The 18,695-nt window shown below is 35.6% G+C and overlaps 1 protein-coding gene across 7 annotated transcripts in view; it reads left to right on the forward strand.

Moving 5' to 3' along the window:
* Positions 1 to 1,145: 1,145 nt before the first annotated feature.
* LOC138691472 (zinc finger protein 79-like) overlaps positions 1,146 to 18,695 on the forward strand; it is a 48,194-nt gene continuing 30,644 nt past the window's right edge. The window contains exons 1-2 of one of the 7 annotated variants that reach the window (XM_069813426.1): positions 1,146 to 1,324; positions 14,102 to 14,199. In XM_069813426.1, the coding sequence (XP_069669527.1) occupies positions 14,107 to 14,199 (93 nt within the window). In that variant the 5' untranslated portion in view covers positions 1,146 to 1,324; positions 14,102 to 14,106. The remainder of the gene's footprint in view (positions 1,325 to 14,101; positions 14,200 to 18,695) is intronic. The other 6 variants (XM_069813428.1, XM_069813429.1, XM_069813427.1 and 3 more) reach the window with 6 other exon arrangements.

The raw sequence follows: 18,695 nt of genomic DNA on the forward strand, positions 1-18,695 counted from the left end.
GGATGAAACGGCTACAATTCCGTTTCAAACCTAGTAAAGCAATCAAATATTAAAATTGTATTTCGACACTCGCATCCAAAATAACGCAAAACTCTGGGGTAGGTCGTATTGTTGTTAGTATTTTGACTGGAAGGACATGAAAGAACATAATTGAGCACCCACGTGCAATAATGGGGTAAGTATGAATATAATTTGTAACTACTTACCCCATTATTGTACGTGGGTGCTCAATTATACACTAATAATTATCTGTGGTGCCACAGCCCTTGAAAGGCTCAGACAGACCAGCCGGCTGTTGGCCTCATGTTCACATTCTATAATAATTATACTTTACTGTAACAAAAAAACTGAAAGCGTGTTTTGTCATGTTTCACCCACGTTACAAGCTTGGAGGTAAAGGTTGTTTACTACAGATTGGGCCACTTTCATTCTATATATATGGTATAGTAAATAGTTTTGCAACGTGTAGAGACTGGGAAAACAATTTAATAAAATCATCCGAATCATACTTGTTCATTTTATAGGCAATCTTGCAGGTCGCATTTAAAAGAACCTAGGAATATTAACATTTTCTTCAGTATATTTGCTAGGACTTCTTGTCATACTACATGACAATTTTGCTTAGGTTATTCTTTTAAGCATTCCTTCTAGGAATAGCTCAAGTGTTTTAAATTTAGCGTACATAAGTTTAGATTAAGTTCCTAGCACGTATTTGACGAAATACTAGGTTTTTCCACTTCAATTTAACTGATTTATGCAAACGAAATTAAGACAGCTGACGATTCTAATGTCAGTTATCACCACGCCTACTTTGTTTTGGGCGCATAAGTTCATTACCGACCGTCGTTCAATTTTCTTCAAACATGGCGGCGCAATGACCACTCTATATCTTTCTCTTTCTAACTCGTTGTTTGGTCTTTTGCAACGTTTATTATTGTCAAAATCGTCTAGTAATAATAATTCCATGTCATTATCATGGAAGTCGAAATTATTTAACTGTTTGGTTCTTTTAGGGTTAAATTTATTACGGCAGAAACAGAAGCCAATATTAATTGTCCACCATTTTGCAGTCAGTTGACCTACTTACGTTTTTTTTTTCGACCCTCATTTTGCTGCAGCAAAGGCATGAAGCGCTTCAGTGAAGCGCTTTAAAAAAAAAAGCACGGATAGTCTCGTAACCAATGATTTTTCTATTGGTGTCTATTGTCACGGCTCGCTTGATCGTAGGGTAAGCTGTTAGTTTGGTGGGAAGTAATCGACATTCTGTACGGAGAAGTGAAGATATTCTGAATTCGGTCCATTTTCATTTTAATACTTTATAGAAGTAAGTATGTAGCCGTGTATAGCCAGTTTTTGATTTCGCTTAATTATCATTCTAGTCTTATTTGCTTATCAGAAATTTATACATCTACTTGAAGGCACTTGGATTGTAATGTTTGTTAATTGGTAATAGGAATTAATTTTTTAAATGCAATGTGGCACTTTCCCCAAAAAAAGACTCAAATATGGCTTTCCTACAGCAACCAACGCTGAAACTTCAAACTTGCATTTTTCTAAGTCCTACTGTGCGGAAATCTGTGACATATTAGATTAGTTTAGACTTCTCTTATGCCTTGCACGTATGAATCTGTGACAGGTTAGGTTAGATTACTTTACGCTTTTGGTATGCCTTGCATTATACCTGCTAAGTGAAGTGAATTATGTATTTCGCGTTGATTTTGAAGTGTTATAGGCCTAGTTATTTTTGCTTTCAAATTAAAGAGACGTCTTGTATTCTTTATTCACATTCCAAACTACCTTTCCTCTGAAATTTATATAATTGTTGCATTTTTTCGTCAAAAAAAAAAAAAAAAAAAGAACCCTTGACTGTTGCGTGCTATAGAAAACCCCGTAAATACTCAAATGTATTGGAATCCAGCAATATATTACCGCAGTTTAAAAACATTATGGATTTAGAAAACAGAAATCGACACAGAATGGAGCTTTTACTTTGAAATTGCCAAATGAATTCTTTAAATTCGCTATGTATTACGTGTTGGAAAGATATTTTCTAATTCCGCTGAAGCAATTGACTATAGGCTTATAGATTATAATATATTAATAAGCAATTTAAAGTTTTATGGCATTATAAATGTAGGCTAACATTAGGTTGGTTTGCATATTTGGGTGAAACTAGCACTGTGGGAATTCCGATGGTTTTGGAAGAAATTGTTGAATTTATAAGGGATTTATTTTTTTTGTGAACATGCAATTGGTAGTGTAAGTAAGGCATAACAAAAGCCTAAACTAATCAAACTTAACCTGTTACAGAAGGGAACTACCTCAGCGCTAGTTTAGCTCATATTTCTCATCAAATACAAAACAAAGTGCGGAAGAGATGCATTATAGGACCCATCAATGTATTAATTCCATATTGTTGTTTAGTCAACTGTCTGAAGACAGGTCTGAACCTCACAAGTGATGAGAGATAATGGGGTAGGGTGGCCAGTTCCTTCTCCCCTTATTCCATATTATATATTGTATATGTTCAGTTATTATTTCAAGTATGCCATCTTGACAAAACTAAGGACACACAAACATGTATCATTTAATAGAAACAACAGTGGAATTAAGTTCATATTACTCATCTTTATTACACACATATTTTAATGAAAATGAAATTGAAGAACAAACCAAATAGAATTTAACCCACACTAACATTACACTTTAAAACAATAAAACATTGGTATTAATATATAAATGAATTGAAGTTCATTTTAGTCTTATGCTATATTTGATTTAAATTTAATTTAATAAGCAAACCTTTGAAAACTGAAAAGAAAAAACAGTAACAGTGAACTTAAGACAGTAGATCACTGACATTAATAAATCGCAGATTAAATGACTTTTACACGCTAGCTTATCAAAACTTAAAACAGAGGAACATTAAAAACATATAAGAATTCAAACATTGAAAATAATATTATATTACGTAATTTAATTTCTTAACTGTTACAATTATATAAACATGCCAACATTGACATTAAAATACATTGCTTTACTTCTTACTCCAACCAGTTTCCCCAAGAATTTATTTGTAATGGCTTGTCCTTCATTTTCCATTCTTTTCCTATAAATATATTGAGCCAAATACTTCATAAACTCTCTCTCTCTCTCTCTCTGTTGTAGGCTGTAAATTATCCTTTTAACGTGCCTCGTGTAATTTTTATTTTGTCCGCAGGGAAACCTTTGATTTTTAGGGGGAACATAATTCTGACGATTAAATATCATTTTATTGTCCTAGACATGTGTGAGTGGGCGAATTCAGAATTGCATATAGCCTAGACTATTAGTTGGGAGGTCGGAGGGAAATAGACCTTTGGGGAGGCCGAGACGTAGATGGGAGGATAATATTAAAATGGATTTGAGGGAGATGGGATATGATAGTGGATTAATATTGCACAGGATAGGGACCTATGGTGGGTGAGAGCGGCAATGAACCTTCGGGTTCCTTAAAAGCCATTTGTAAGTAAGTAGCCTAAGTAAGACGTGTGCGAGTGGCCTATAAAGTGAAACCAAGGAATGACTATTCAATCATGATGTTTATTTAAAAACACATATTTCTCATGTAGGCTATAATTTTAACGGAGTAAATATACCAATTTAGGAGGATTTGCTTTTATTCAGATATAAGATAAACAATCATTAATATGATAACGTTTGTGTACCCTATATAACTAAGAAACATTGCAATTTGTATTTCTGTTACTATATTTTTAGAGGTTTGCTTACTCTGTCTCTGGTTACTTTATAATCTATCCTTTCCATGTGTTTTTAACATAAAAGAACTATGATGTGAACTCTTGAAATTTTGTATGATTTGAAAGGTTTTATATATATATATATATATATATATATATATATATATATATATATATAAGGATATTTGTAGCTCACAGTGGCTAATTGTATACACACATTCATTTTTACCTAACTTCTTTTTCTACTCGTGCAAGATATTTATTATTAGTCAATAATTTAAATTAAACTGTCAATTTCTACCAACATAATTATTTTACTGATTAAATTGCGAACTTCTTTACCGTGTTAATATTTAGGAATTACCTTGCTTGACAAGTTTCAAAGTCTTGTTAGGGCATTTAGAATAGAAAGTGTGGTAACTTGGCAAACATCTAATGGGACTTTTAAACCTCGTAGTGTCGCCATGGCAACAGAGTGAAACATTGGTGTGGCAATTGTTCTAAGACTGCAGTTTTTCTCTTAACCCAATGTTTCAAATTATCCTCTCTGCAGATAACGCATTTGCTTTTTCACAGGTGTCACTATTACTTGTCTTAATTAGAGGCTTGCTAAGTGTGGTAAGACTGATAATGAGAGTTCTGGTCATTGTTGAGTTTGAGATGTGGACGTGAGAATTGTTCGTTTATTTCAGCTGTGGCATCCGAGACGCAAATCAGATATGAAAGTTAAATATTGTTACAATTAGAAATTATTTTACAAATTATTGTAGATCAAATGACTCCTAATAAACATAAATATTACGTGAAACCACAATGTGTTCGATATATCTATTCATTGAGACATTACAATGACGAAAACTTATGTGTCCTTTTAAAAGGACAGTAGGCATATCCCCATATATTTTGAAATTGTTTCGCTTTTTCAATTTTAGTGGATTTTCCCTGCATAAAATGCTATCTAAGTTTGAAAATTATGCTATGGGCGAAATTTCATCTCAAATACAGACATATAATTATAATGCAGTCTACAAATGCCACTGAAGACGTAACAGACGAGGATGCAGGGGACAAACGTGATGTAACACCTACTAATCTATCTATTTCACAGCTTGCAGCAGGAGCAGAAATATTTCAGCATAGCTTTCTTGAAGAAGAGGGGAAGGGTTTAGGAATGGGGTGACAAATTTGTTGCGTGTGAAGAGCAGACACAAGGTCATAGCAATGCTTCTGCAAACACAGCAAGATCTGAATAATTTCAAGGTAAAAATTATTCTGGGGCCGGGCATCGATCCCGGGATCTTTAGGTTAGCGCATCAACCTCTGCCGACTAAGCTATCCAGGAACTACACCCAATACCGCCTCAACTTTTCCTTTTATATCCACATACCTCAGTGGCCCGACAAGATGCTAGAAACCTAATTTTGAATGCCACTGAGGTGTGTGGATATAAAGGGAAAAGTTAAGACACTGTCGGATGTAGTTCCTGGGTAGCTAGTCGGCAGAGCGTTGGTGCGCTAAGCCAAAGGTCCCGGGATCGATACCCGGCTCCAGAACAATTTTTCCTTTGAAATTATTCAAGTCTGCTTCACAGAGAGATATACCTGAAAGCCAGATTTGCACAGCAAGATCTGTTTACAAGTGGACGACTGGTGACATTCTGGAGGGACGTATTGAACGGACATAAATTTCTATTGTTTTTCATTTAGTATTTTTGGAAGAGGTCTTATTTTCTATCTAAATTGTCATTGTCATAACAATGTAGATTTGAGAAAATGAACTGAAACCTGTCTCTCGACATTGCCACAGCAATTGCTTCATTATATGTATCGTCACTTCTCTCACAATATAATCTCCTCCTCGAAACTTAAATACTCTTTTCGCCTATTACGTATTTTTACGTATCAATAGCAATATGGTACTATTCAATGACGATAGCATTCTAGAGTTAAAACGAATTTAGCCACAATGCATCGTTCTTCAGAATAATATTAGTAATAATAATAAAGAAACTATAATAAAATAACAACCTAATAATTTGTTAATTATAATAATAATAATAATAATAATAATAATAATAATAATAATAATAATAATAATAATTGTAAATTACAACAATTACATTGTTTCCTTTCACGTAAGCATAGTATACAATTCTTCCTCAAAATGTATGCTCATATGCCTACTGTCCTTTTAAAAGGACACCTGTTTCTAGCTCAACCAGTTACAACTAGAATGTTTCGACACCATACGTATACTTCAGTTATATACTGCATTAAATGTGATTTGTAAAATACACAAAAATTGCAAAAAAATATTTCAGGCATATCTGGGTTAATACTGTGGACAGAGCAGGTAGAACTCGTTCTGCTATGGAATTAAGGAGATATTTCTTGTGGTGTTCAGGTGATTTTTATTGTGCCGTTTATGTTAGTGAGTAGTAATAAGCCTAATTGTTTTGTTCTTGATGTAAATCCGATTATATAATCTGTAATGAAGAGACTAGACTATTTTTCAGAAGTGGTGTAGAGCAATTCCACGAAGACAGAAAACTGTATGCTCGTTCTTATATCTGTGATATCCATTTTTCTGCGGTTTTGCTTGTAAGAGCTGATAAATTTATTATTGCCGGTAAAGAGGTAGAACTTCCACGCAAGAACTGGCGACCAAAACCGTATGCCATAACACATATTTTCCCAAACTTGCCTCGATATCTTAAAAAAAGAAAAGAAGAGAAAATATTCAACCAAGAGGACATCAATCCTTTCTCATAACAATGTACCCTTACCAAATACCTTCTGGTTATGACCAATTCCATTGACGGTAAATAACCCATTAGTTGATATAGCATCGTTAAATATCCGAGTAAAAAAATAATTGGATGTGACACCCGAAAATCAGAAGAACACTTTAGCTAATCTTGCTCTGGTTTGCATTTATGTGCCATTACTCCACGCCTGAATGCCCAGAATTATGTCTAGTTACATTGACCGTAATTCCTTCCAGTGAATGAACCCCAGACCAGCATTTCAATCTTTAGTGTGAGTTTTTCAAAATCGATACATTTTTTGGTCGTAAACTGTGATTGTTTCGAGGGATGTAAAAATACAATAGAATTCACAATGTGAATGAACGACCTTGCAGTTACGCTGAACTCAGAGATTCCCTCCTCTGCCCTGTAGAAAAGATCCTAGCATTACACGATTTTAGAAAATATATTACACGTGTCAATACAAAGAATACGTTTGCCTAAGAAAGAACCCTTGAATTATTTATAGTGACAATTCAGAGCACTCACGTAATATATTAATTCTTATGGGATAGCAGATATAAATATATTCTGACAGAAAAAAATTTAACCTGGATCCTCTATCGCGACATTTTGGAATTAGAAAATGATTATCTTGTGATGATCACCATAGACTTTCTAGATCAGAACATTTCTCAGTCAATGTGCCGGTTAAAAAATGTTCTGTATTCAAGTGGGAATTTTGAAGTCCTAATTTAATCCAAGCATCTAGCTTGTATTTTATTTAATATATATGTTTAATTATTAATAATTTTATTTTTAATAATAGCACTTTAGTCGTAATTAACGTAAAAGTTATTTCAGTAACAAAAGTACAGTATAATTCTACTTTGCATCTAGGCTACAACTTAATCTGGTTTACAATTTTATTACATTTTTTTATTACATTTCCACATCATAAGAGGTTTCTAATCAAGCATATGAGAAAGTAATAGATCTCATGGAAAAGTCCTGAATTTAATATTCTCCAGTAAGTAGCATACAACTAGTTAATACAGTGCTACTAAATTGTTTTAATTTTACAAAACACAAAATAACCTAGGTATTTCAGAAGATCAAAACTTACATTAACATAGATATAATACTGAAGCTTAATTTATGAGTCTAAGTTGCATGTAATATTTCTTGTTTCCCTGAATTACGTATAAACCAGATACAACTGCAACTAATGACTAAATAGTAGATAAAAAGTATTGCTGCAAATAAAGTGTCTCCTTTATTATATTACATTCTTTCTTGTATATAAAAAAACTATAATTTCATGTCAATGCGTACTTTGTAATGCCATAAAAATGTTCAGTTTTGCGAGCTGTACTTTTTTTTTGCATATTTCTGGCTGAAGCCGCACAATGTTCCATTCTTCGGTTAATTACACTGGTCAAGAAAAGTTAAGCATGTTTCCAGTTTACCCTATAATACCTGATATTTATGTTTCTTTTGGTTTTATGTGGCACGTATTATGTTTACTAATTCAAATTCTTTCATTTGTTTTATTCTGCATCACTAGGTAACGTCCAAATCACGGCTAGTAAACAAAGCCTGTAATTCGAGCAAAGTTCAATCAGTGTCGTTTTGCTTCATAGTGCTTCATAGTGCAGTAAACAAAGTCTGTAATTCGAGCGAAGTTCAATCAGTGTCGTTTTGCTTCATAGTGCTTCACAGTGCAGTACAATGACTCGGAACACCCTTACAATGGCAGACCGCATCAAAATCATCACTTTGATGGAACAAAACATGAGACAAGTTGATGTTGCTAACATCCTTCATGTGAATCAGAGTATTGTGTCCAGACTATGGAGAAAGTTCCAGGAAACCTAGTCAATAGCACATCGACCTCGCGAGGGCTGTCCACGCAAAACAACACCAGGTCAGGACCAGTATGTAAGGTTATCTGCACGTAGGAACCCTATAGCCTCAGCTACAACTCTGCGCCATGACCTGCGCGAAGCCACTGGTGTTGTTGTAAGTAGCCAAACTGTGCGCAATAGACCTCATGACATAGGGTTGTATGCTCGAAGACCACTCAAGACTCCAGCACTCCGTCCACATCACAGGGGTGCTCGTGCAAGATGGTCTAGAGCACATGAGAATTGGACACGAGACCAATGGACCAGAAATTTATTCTCAGACGAAGTGAGAATGGGCCTACACCCTGACAATAACTCTATTCGCGTATGGAGACGAACAGGGGAACGAAATCATCCCTCAATGACCGTGGAACCTCACCAACAGTTTGGTGGTTCAATCTTGTTTTGGGCAGGTGTCATGTTTGGCCGCCGCACACCACTGGTTTCAATAGAGGAAAACATGACTGCTGCCGTGTATGAGAACAACATCCTCCAACCCATAGTAAGTGGTTTTGCAGAGACTTTAGGAGAAGAGTTCACTCTACAGGACGATAATGCTTGGCCTCATCGTGCTCATAGTGTGCAGCGGTATCTGGTAGAGCATGGGATCCGAAGAATGGATTGGCCAGCATGCTCACTGGATATGAACTGCATATAGCATGGAGCTTTCTCAGGAGAGCCATTTCCAATCGTCCACATCACCCATTAACGATTCAAGAACTCAGGAATGCTGCCTTGGAAGAATGGGTCAATTTGCCTCAGGAGAGCTTAGATGCGTTGGTACTGAGTATGCCCCGTCACATACAAGAGTGCCTCAGGGTTCGTGGAGGACCAACACGTTATTAAACAGGGCACTGAAAGCACCATTTCCTTTTCTTTGATGATGTACGAATTTCAACTTCCCTTATCTTTTCCGTTGTTTCCAAACAATGCAACTTTTTCATTTCATATTGAGTCCATTGTTAACAAATAGTGTATTTCTACTTTTAAGTTTATTCTGTGGAACCAAGAAACCCAATTATAATTTATCTATTTTATTTTAATTAATAAAAACCGTTATATGCCTAATTATGCTTAACTTTTTTTGACCAGTGTATTATATTTACTATTCTGGGTTGTGTTATATAACTCACAATTTGTTAATGTAGTAATATTACATTTTTAAGCAAGTAAAATATTGTAACAAAGTACTCTACAATACATTCTTCTCCAATGGGTTATTTTTAAAAACTTTTTCATTCACTCGAATAGCGATGCTGAAACTGGAGACGGAAAACAGAGCTAGCACCACTTGGTCATGAACCATTGAACTAGAGGAAGTAACATCACTTTCTCTTCTACCCGCTTTGATTGTACAAAGCCTAGTGGAGTCCCGCACTTTCTTCTGGTTTCCTGTTATGGTGGGGTGTGTTCACGATTGTGTCGAAAAGGTTGTGTGTGTGTGTTTTGAAATTGAGTTGAGTGTTCAGGATGTGGTGTGGGTGTGTTTTAGTACCGATATGTTTATTAATTTCATATACTTCTAGGGTGTCAAGTTTCTGTTTTTTTGGCTGTATGTGTAGTATTTTCATGTCGTTGTTTATGTTACTGTAGCTGTGGTTGGAGTTTGTGATGTATTCTGCATAGATTGAATTGTTGTGTAGTTTGGTTATTTAGTTATGGCTGTGATATGTTCTTTGTAACGTGTTTTAAATGATCTTCCAGTCTGTCTAATGTAGAAGTCATTGCAACGGTTGCATGATAGTATGTATACACCTGTTAAGTTGTATTTATTTGTGTGTCTTGTCTGTGTGTTAGGATGTTTTTGTAGTATGTTCTGTATGCAATGTTGTATTTTAGTTTCTTGAATGATGATCCAATTTTGTATGTGTTATGGTTTTCATATGTTAGTGTGATGTATTTGTTTCTTTCTTTTGTTTGTGTGGCATTTTCTTGTATGCGTTTAGTCTTTCTTATGATGTTATCTATTGTGGGTTCAAAGGAATGTTGACTATTCTGTGTATCATGGATCGAAATGCTGCATGTTTATGTTGTGTGGGGTGATTGGAGGTTTTGTGTATGTGTTTTACCGTGGTGGTAGGATTCCTGTATGTTTTGAACATGTGTTTCTTGTCTTTATTTGTTATTGTGATGTCTAAGAAATTTATGGATTTGTTTTTTTCCGTTTCTAGTGTATAGTGTAGTTTCAGATATATTTTGTTTGTGTTTGTGTAGGTTTTCAATCTGTCTCTTGTTTCCTTTGTATAGTATTAGTAGATCGTGCCAATATGTTGTTGTCTGTGTGTTTGCTGTTGTCCTTGTTTACAATATGTGTCTGTTCTATGTTGTGTATCAAAATTTCGGCTAGAATGCTGGAGATGGGTGATCCCATGGGCAGGCCTTCGGTTTGAGTGTAGTATTTGTTATTGTATGTGAAGTGTTCGCAATTTAATCAGTGATATTAAGTGTTAAAAGTTTATATAGAAAAATGAAGAACCATAATTATTTTACTCATACCGGTAATAGATACAATATTTATCCTAATAAGAACAAATTTAGTATCGCTGAAAACTGTTTTCATCGCTATCAATAAATCTCTGTAATATACATAAAGGGATCCTCATTTCAAGTGTTTAAGAGGTCGCTCAGGTCTAAATTGGCGATTAACTTGTTTTATAGCCTTGATGATTAATTTAGTATTAATTGGTGATATCTGTTACTGTTATGATGTTGCTATAGGCCTACATGCTTTGCGTGTCAACAGCATGAATATTATGTCATATATATCATGTTATATCATATCATGTATCATATATATCGTATTGTATCTTATCGTAACATATCATACATTTTTATGTAGTGGTGGAAGTGTGTTAGTTTGTTTTTTGTTTTTTTTTTTTTAAATGAAATAAATTCTACATACGGTTTCCTATTTATTGTATAGCCTTTTACTATGAGCTGTGTACAGTATATAAATAATACCACTTTTTCATTCATAATCCAACTCTTATTTTGATTTCGATGTCTCCAAATTGGCTGTAGGTAGAAAGAAATGTTTTATAATGGAATGTTTGAGTTAGGCTAGAAACAAAGTAAATGGAACACCACTTAAAATAAATCTTCTTCTTTTAAAGTATTAGGGCCTAAAGCATGTTACAATCTAATGGTTGAATTTTCATCCTAGCATTTCATTGGACGATGTAGAGAACATTTCCCATTTGGAGGATAGTGAAAAATGGCTTTTGGATTTTATATATATATATATATATATATATATACACACGCACACACACACTCTGTGTCCCGCGTAGAGGGATCGAGAAATAAATGCTCACCATCAAATGAAGGTATTGTTTTGACTTACATCTGACAAGATGCAGAAACTGTTCAAGTTAATGCACCAATGGTTTAAAAACAGTTGCATGTTCATGCATATGCACACTAACGTTTATCGTGGAATCAAGCCTGGTGTCATTCAGTAGAACATTCCATCAATGGACCATTCTCCTTCATCGAGGCTACAATCAAAGGGAATATGTATATGGACATGTGCAGAACTTTTGTTGTTGTTCAACTCTTCCAGGATCGGTTTTTCAGCAACATGGGGCTTCACCTCATTACTTTGGAGCAGTGCTTGGCTTCTTGAATGCAAACTTTCACAATAGGTTGATCGGAAAAGGAGAACCCTCGCCTGACCACCTAGGTCACTTGTTTTCACGCCCATTGACCTTTTTCTGGGGCTTTATGGCGAATGTTGTGTACCAATATGGTACAGTTGACACTTTGGAAAAACTGAGACAACGCATTATACAGTAAATGCAGCTGTGCTAATCACTCCACAAATGTTACGGAACACTTGGCAGAAGGTTAAGTACTTTTGGATGTCTTCAGAGTAGCTCGAGGCGCACACACCGAGTTGCACTGACCATTCTCCGAAACTCGGAGAGTTTTTACATCAAGTTGTGTAAAAAGTTATGTTTTAAATTCATTATTTATACTTTAAATTGTCCACACCTGTGGAGTAACGGTCAGCGCGTCTGGCTGTGAAACCAGGTGACACGGGTTCGATTTCCGGTCGGGGCAAGTTACCTGGTTGAGGTTTTTTCGGGGTTTTCCCTCAACCCAATATGAGCAAATGTTGGGTAACTTTCTGTGCTGGACCCCGGACTCATTTCACACTGGCATTATCACCTTCATCTCATTCAGACGCTAAATAACCTAAGCTGTTGATAAAGCATCGTAAAATAACCTACTAAATTAAAAAAAAAAACTTAATTAGCACTTATTTCTCGATCCCTCTAAGCAGGACACAGAGTGTGTATGTGTGTATAAAATGCAGATGATTTATCCATTTGTTGATAATGTTGTATGAGATGATATGACTGTTGTAGTTGTCTTTCATTACATCCTCATTATGTTTACATTTATCATACCATTTGGTATATCCTGCTGTTTAAGCATGAGGCAAATAATAATATGCAATCATAAGAAGGATTAACTAGATAACAAATAATACTTATTGAAAGAAATTACCTTCTGAACTATATTTTCCTAAGAAGTGTCCTGCGAAATAAATTAGTGTTTATATTTTGTATCACTGAAATCGGAACCCACTTAATTAGTTCATGTATATGACGTTTAAAGAAATTACCGTCCTACTGTTGCACCTCTTTTATTTACCCTGAAGTGAAAAAGTCAACTCTACCCACAATAATTAATGGAACAGATATCTCTGTATTCTCTATTTCCGTATGGCAGACATGAGCAGAATTTTCAGTTACGTGAGGCACAACATTATGCAAGGCTTTGTTTACTACGAGGTCAGAGTAGATACATACTATTGCAAGCATCCGCTTATCTTAATTCTAGGTTGGTGTATGATACAGTGATATGCTTGCAGTTCAAGTTTTTCTATGATTACGTGTCAATTCACCCCCACCAATTCGCCCCAAGTCACTTACCTCCTGGGACTTCTCAACCGATAACATTTCACCCCAGCTATTTAAACTACTACTTTTTCACACCCGAGAATTCACCCCACAAAGCCTTACATCCCAGCAACATTCAGTACAGTTCATGTATTATTTTTAATAACGAATGACATGTTTATTGTTTTTAACAATAAAATATATGTAATTCTTGTTCTGGAATGCCAATGCGAGTCATATTTGAAACTGCTGTGCATCGACTGGAGTGGTTTGTGATTTTCTGTTTTTTTTTTTTTTTTTTTTTTTTTTTTAACATCCAGACCGTACAATTTGAAATGTTGGCAAACAAAGAAACAAATGCTAGGGTGGTGATAAAAACAAACAAATGCTAGGGAAGCGATAAAATTAAACAAATGCTTGGGACGCGATAAAACTGTGCGATAAGCAGCCATGATTGGTTGAAAAACGTCCTTTCGTACCATTTTATTGGTCAAAAGTAGTAAAATTGTAATAGTCATAATAAACTGTTCCCTTAAGTTGACTAAACATATTGGGAATTAAATCAATGGCTTTCACAAAGCACGCTATGAAATGTTTCATTTAAAATAAGTTTTATTTCGAAAAAGAAGCAAAAACGAGCAAAATATTATTAAACGTGTTTGTTTGAAATATCTCAAAGAATAATCCCCCGAAATTATTGACATTACTTATGGTTCAGCCTGTTTATTGTAACCACTGTGAATAAGCCTCTTTCAACAGCTTAAATTCTGCAGATTACTGTCAATCATATTTCTGTTTCAGTCGTGATGGAAGTGATCAAGAAGGAACCTGAGCTCGATCCATTGGCTATAGAATCGAGTGATAAGACTGATGAAGATGAGAAGAAGCCCTTATCACAGGTAAACCGAAAGTCACTGCTTATTTTTTCTACAGCCGACATATATACTCTTGTAGAAAATGACATAATTTTATATGGGTTTATCTCCCAATTTATAGTTAGCAGACTCTGAGTATACAAAGAAATTCCAAATATAGACCAATTTATCGTGTTTGCCTTCATGTTACATGTTACGCACTTCTTTTTTACTCTTTTATGAAATCTTAAGAGGTGATAATGGGAGTTTTAAGATTACCTTCAATCAAAATGCTCTCCATAGATTCTCTTAATTTGTTAATGCCTTCTGTATTTTAAGGAATTTAGTATGCACGATCAAAAAGTTAAATATTACTACAACGAAGTAGCAGGGTTTAAGCTAGAAAATAAATAATTGTCGCAAAAATGAAAAATTATATTTGTGGAAATTGCGAAATGCTTGTGCAATATTATAAATAATTGAACAGAGAGATAAAATTGATAAAGTTTGCAGAAACAAAAAGTTATGTAATTTCTTTCTTGGAATTTTATTACTTTGGATCCATCTTATCACACTCTAGATATACTTATGTAAGTATTAATTACTAACTGAATTTACATCACATTAAAATACAGTGTGTCTGCAAAAACATTCCGGGCTTATACACTGATATAATTCTGTCACTATGTGTTTTACGAAATTCATACCGGTGTCATTAGAAAGAACAGTTCAAAGAATTTCAGGAAATGTGTAATTAATAATTATTGACCGAAACAACAGATGGCAGCACAAGAAAAAAGAAAAAATCGCCGTTTCCGCGTGCTTTCAGACTGAATTTTCATCATGAGGCACCTACCGACAAAATAATTCTGAAGTGGTATAAAGATTTTGTAGAGGATAGATGCGTATGTGATAAAAGGAAAGGCCATTCAGGTAAACAGCCTGTCAGGGCGGAAACTGTAGAACAGGTGCAGGAGGCGGTTGTACATAGTCCTCGAAAGTCTGTGCGTAGAGCTAGTCTGCAGTTTAACATTTCTAAATCCACCGTTTCCAAGGTCCTATGTTCTCGTCTGCGATTTCACTCCTACAAACCGTAATTAATGCATAAGTTGAAACCTGATGACCATGTAGAACGACGTGATTTCTGTGAAAATTTATTGACACTAATGGCAGAGTGGGAATATCGTCTTGATGTTTGCAGGGTGATGCGTGGAGTACACATCAAGTGTCATTGAGGTTGCAACAAGTCGCCATTGTGCATTTTGTGTTACTTCAAAATGAACGACGTGATTGATAATCCTGCTGACTGTGAGGTGAGGAGTGTGATTCGATTTTTGAATGCCCGACATTTGAAACCTGCAGAAATTTACCGGCAATTGAAAGAAGTGTATGGTGATACTGTAATGAATGAAAGAAATGTGAGAAAATGGTGCGAAATGTTCAACAATGGGCGAACAAATGTCCATGATGAAACTCGACCCGGACGCCCATCACTCATCACAGAAGATCTGAAGACTAAAGTGAACGACAGAATCTTGCAAGACAGGCGCACATCACTCGACGAATTGCATATTGCCTTTCCTGACATTTCTCGTTCTTTGCTTGGTGAAATTGTGTCGCAACATCTTGGCTACCACAAAATCTGTGCACGATGGGTTCCACGGCAACTGAGTGACCAACACAAAACTCAGAGAATGGCCTCAGCATTGACATTCTTGATGCGATATCACACAGATGGAGACGCCTTTCTTGATCAAATTGTGACTGGTGATGAGACCTGGGTGTCTCACAACACCCCAATCACGTCATTGGCATCATCCCTCATCACCCAAGAAACCGAGAAAATTCAAACAGACTCTCTCAACACAAAAAGTTATGGCTACTGTCTTTTGGGATCGCAAAGGTGTTCTTTTGCTGGATTTCATGCCAAAAGGCACTACGATCAATGCAAATCGTTATTGTGAGACTTTACGAAAACTACTGCGAGCCATCCAAAACAAGAGGCGAGGAATGCTTTCGAGAGGAGTTGTGCTTCTTCACGACAACGCCCACCCGCACACTGCAGCTTCAACTCGAGAATTGCTGGATCAGTTCGGTTGGGAAATCTTTGATCATCTGCCCTATAGTCCAGACCTTGCTCCTAGCGATTTTCACCTTTTCACTAAGCTGAAAGACTTTCTGGGTGGTACGCGTTTTGGAAGTGATGAAGAATTGAAGAAGACAGTGAACACCTGGCTTAATGAACTGGCGGCAGAGGAGTATAACACGGGAATTCTAAAGCTAGTGAACAGATACGACAAATGTTTAAATGTAGGTGGTGATTATGTAGAGAAGTAAAGGAAACTTCAGTTATGTAACAGACTTTGTTTTTTTCAAATAAATATATATTTTTTTAATTATTACAACAAAACGGTCGTTATTTCCTGGATCCTCCTCGTATATATCAAGCAACTGATGGCAATGCTGTAGCAGTTTATAACTCTGGAATGTTTCTGCGAACGCAATGTACATTATTTTATGGGCACTGTAAACATTGAAATTATTTACTAGTAGGCCCTGTGGTAACTTTCGAGGAATATCACTTTTGTTGACATCGTACAAAATTTTGTCCAATATTCTTTTGAGAAGATTAACTCCGTATGTAGATGAAATTATTGGGGATCATCAGTGCGGTTTTCGGCGTAATAGATCGACTATTGATCAGATTTTTTGTATTCTACAGATAATGGAGAAAAAATGGGAGTATAAGGGTACAGTACATCAGTTATTCATAGATTTAAAAAAGGCATATGACTCGGTTAAGAGGGAAGTATTATATGATATTCTTATTGAATTTGGTGTTCCCAAGAAACTAGTTCGATTAATTAAAATGTGTCTCAGTGAAACATACAGCAGAGTCCGTATAGGTCAGTTTCTATCTCATCCTTTTCCAATTCACTGTGGGCTAAAGCAAGGAGATGCACTATCACCTTTACTTTTTAACTTCGCTCTAGAATATGCCATTAGGAAAGTTCAGGATAACAGGCAGGGTTTGGAATTGAACGGGTTACATCAGCTTCTTGTCTATGCAGATGACGTGAATATGTTAGGAGAAAATACACAAACAGTTAGGGAAAACACGGAAATTTTACTTGAAGCAAATAAAGCGATCGGTTTGGAAGTAAATCCCGAAAAGACAAAGTATATGATTATGTCTCGTGACCAGAATATTGTACGAAATGGAAATATAAAAATTGGAGATTTATCCTTCGAAGAGGTGGAAAAATTAAAATATCTTGGAGCAACAGTAACAAATATAAATGACACTCGGGAGGAAATTAAATGCAGAATAAATATGGGAAATGCGTGTTATTATTCGGTTCAGAAGCTCTTATCATCCAGTCTGCTGTCCAAAAATCTGAAAATTAGAATTTATAGAACAGTTATATTACCGGTTCTTCTGTATGGTTGTGAAACTTGGACTCTCACTCTGAGAGAGGAACATAGATTAAGGGTGTTTGAGAATAAGGTGCTTAGGAAAATATTTGGGGCTAAGCGGGATGAAGTTACAGGAGAATGGAGAAAGTTACACAACACAGAACTGCACGCATTGTATTCTTCACCTGACATAATTAGGAACTTAAAATCCAGACATTTGAGATGGGCAGGGCATGTAGCACGTATGGGCGAATCCAGAAATGCATATAGAGTGTTAGTTGGGAGACCGGAGGGAAAAAGACCTTTAGGGAGGCCGAGACGTAGATGGGAGGATTATATTAAAATGGATTTGAGGGAGGTGGGGTATAATGATAGAGACTGGATTAATCTTGCACAGGATAGGGACCGATGGCGAGCTTATGTGAGGGCGGCAATGAACCTCCGGGTTCTCTAAAAGCCATTTGTAAGTAAGTAAGGCCCTTCAAGATTTATTGCTACCAGAGTGCTAACTCTTTTACTGAAAAGCGGTTTCTGATTCCAGTGTTTACAAGATTCATGCAACTAAATTCTCGCTCACAATTTACAATATACAATGGAATTATATAAATTAATTAGAAGGAATTGTCCATTTAACTTACATGAATTGCACCAACTCTTTGAAATCAATTCCTGAATTGCACAATACCTTTTTTAACATTACACATCTCATTAGCATTTTATTTAAATTCATATTAATTCAAACACATCTCTGATTTCATTTTCTCCATTACCATCTTCGTTTTTGAAGTACAATGTGGTTGTCGCATTTTTGCACATTTAAATTCAGAGTTTGTTGCATTTTTAGAAGTCGAGTAGCAGATTGCGAGAAATGCGACTGTGGCTTAAACCTTGCGGAGTACTCACATGCATAGCTCTCAAACACAATGTGTAATAGGTTAGATATAGCTCCATTGTAGCAACATCGTAAAAACGTAGGTGAGCCCTTGTGAATGTGTCTGGCACCTATTACTAAAACAGGACATCTTTTTACACTAAATTCTGCATACAAAACGAATTGTAATTTATAGTAACTAATTAAAATTAGCAGAGGTGATGTTTAATATTCCAAATCTATCACGCTGTCT

The sequence above is a fragment of the Periplaneta americana genome, chromosome 16 (assembly GCF_040183065.1).
Source record: "Periplaneta americana isolate PAMFEO1 chromosome 16, P.americana_PAMFEO1_priV1, whole genome shotgun sequence".
Lineage (NCBI taxonomy): Eukaryota > Metazoa > Arthropoda > Insecta > Blattodea > Blattidae > Periplaneta > Periplaneta americana.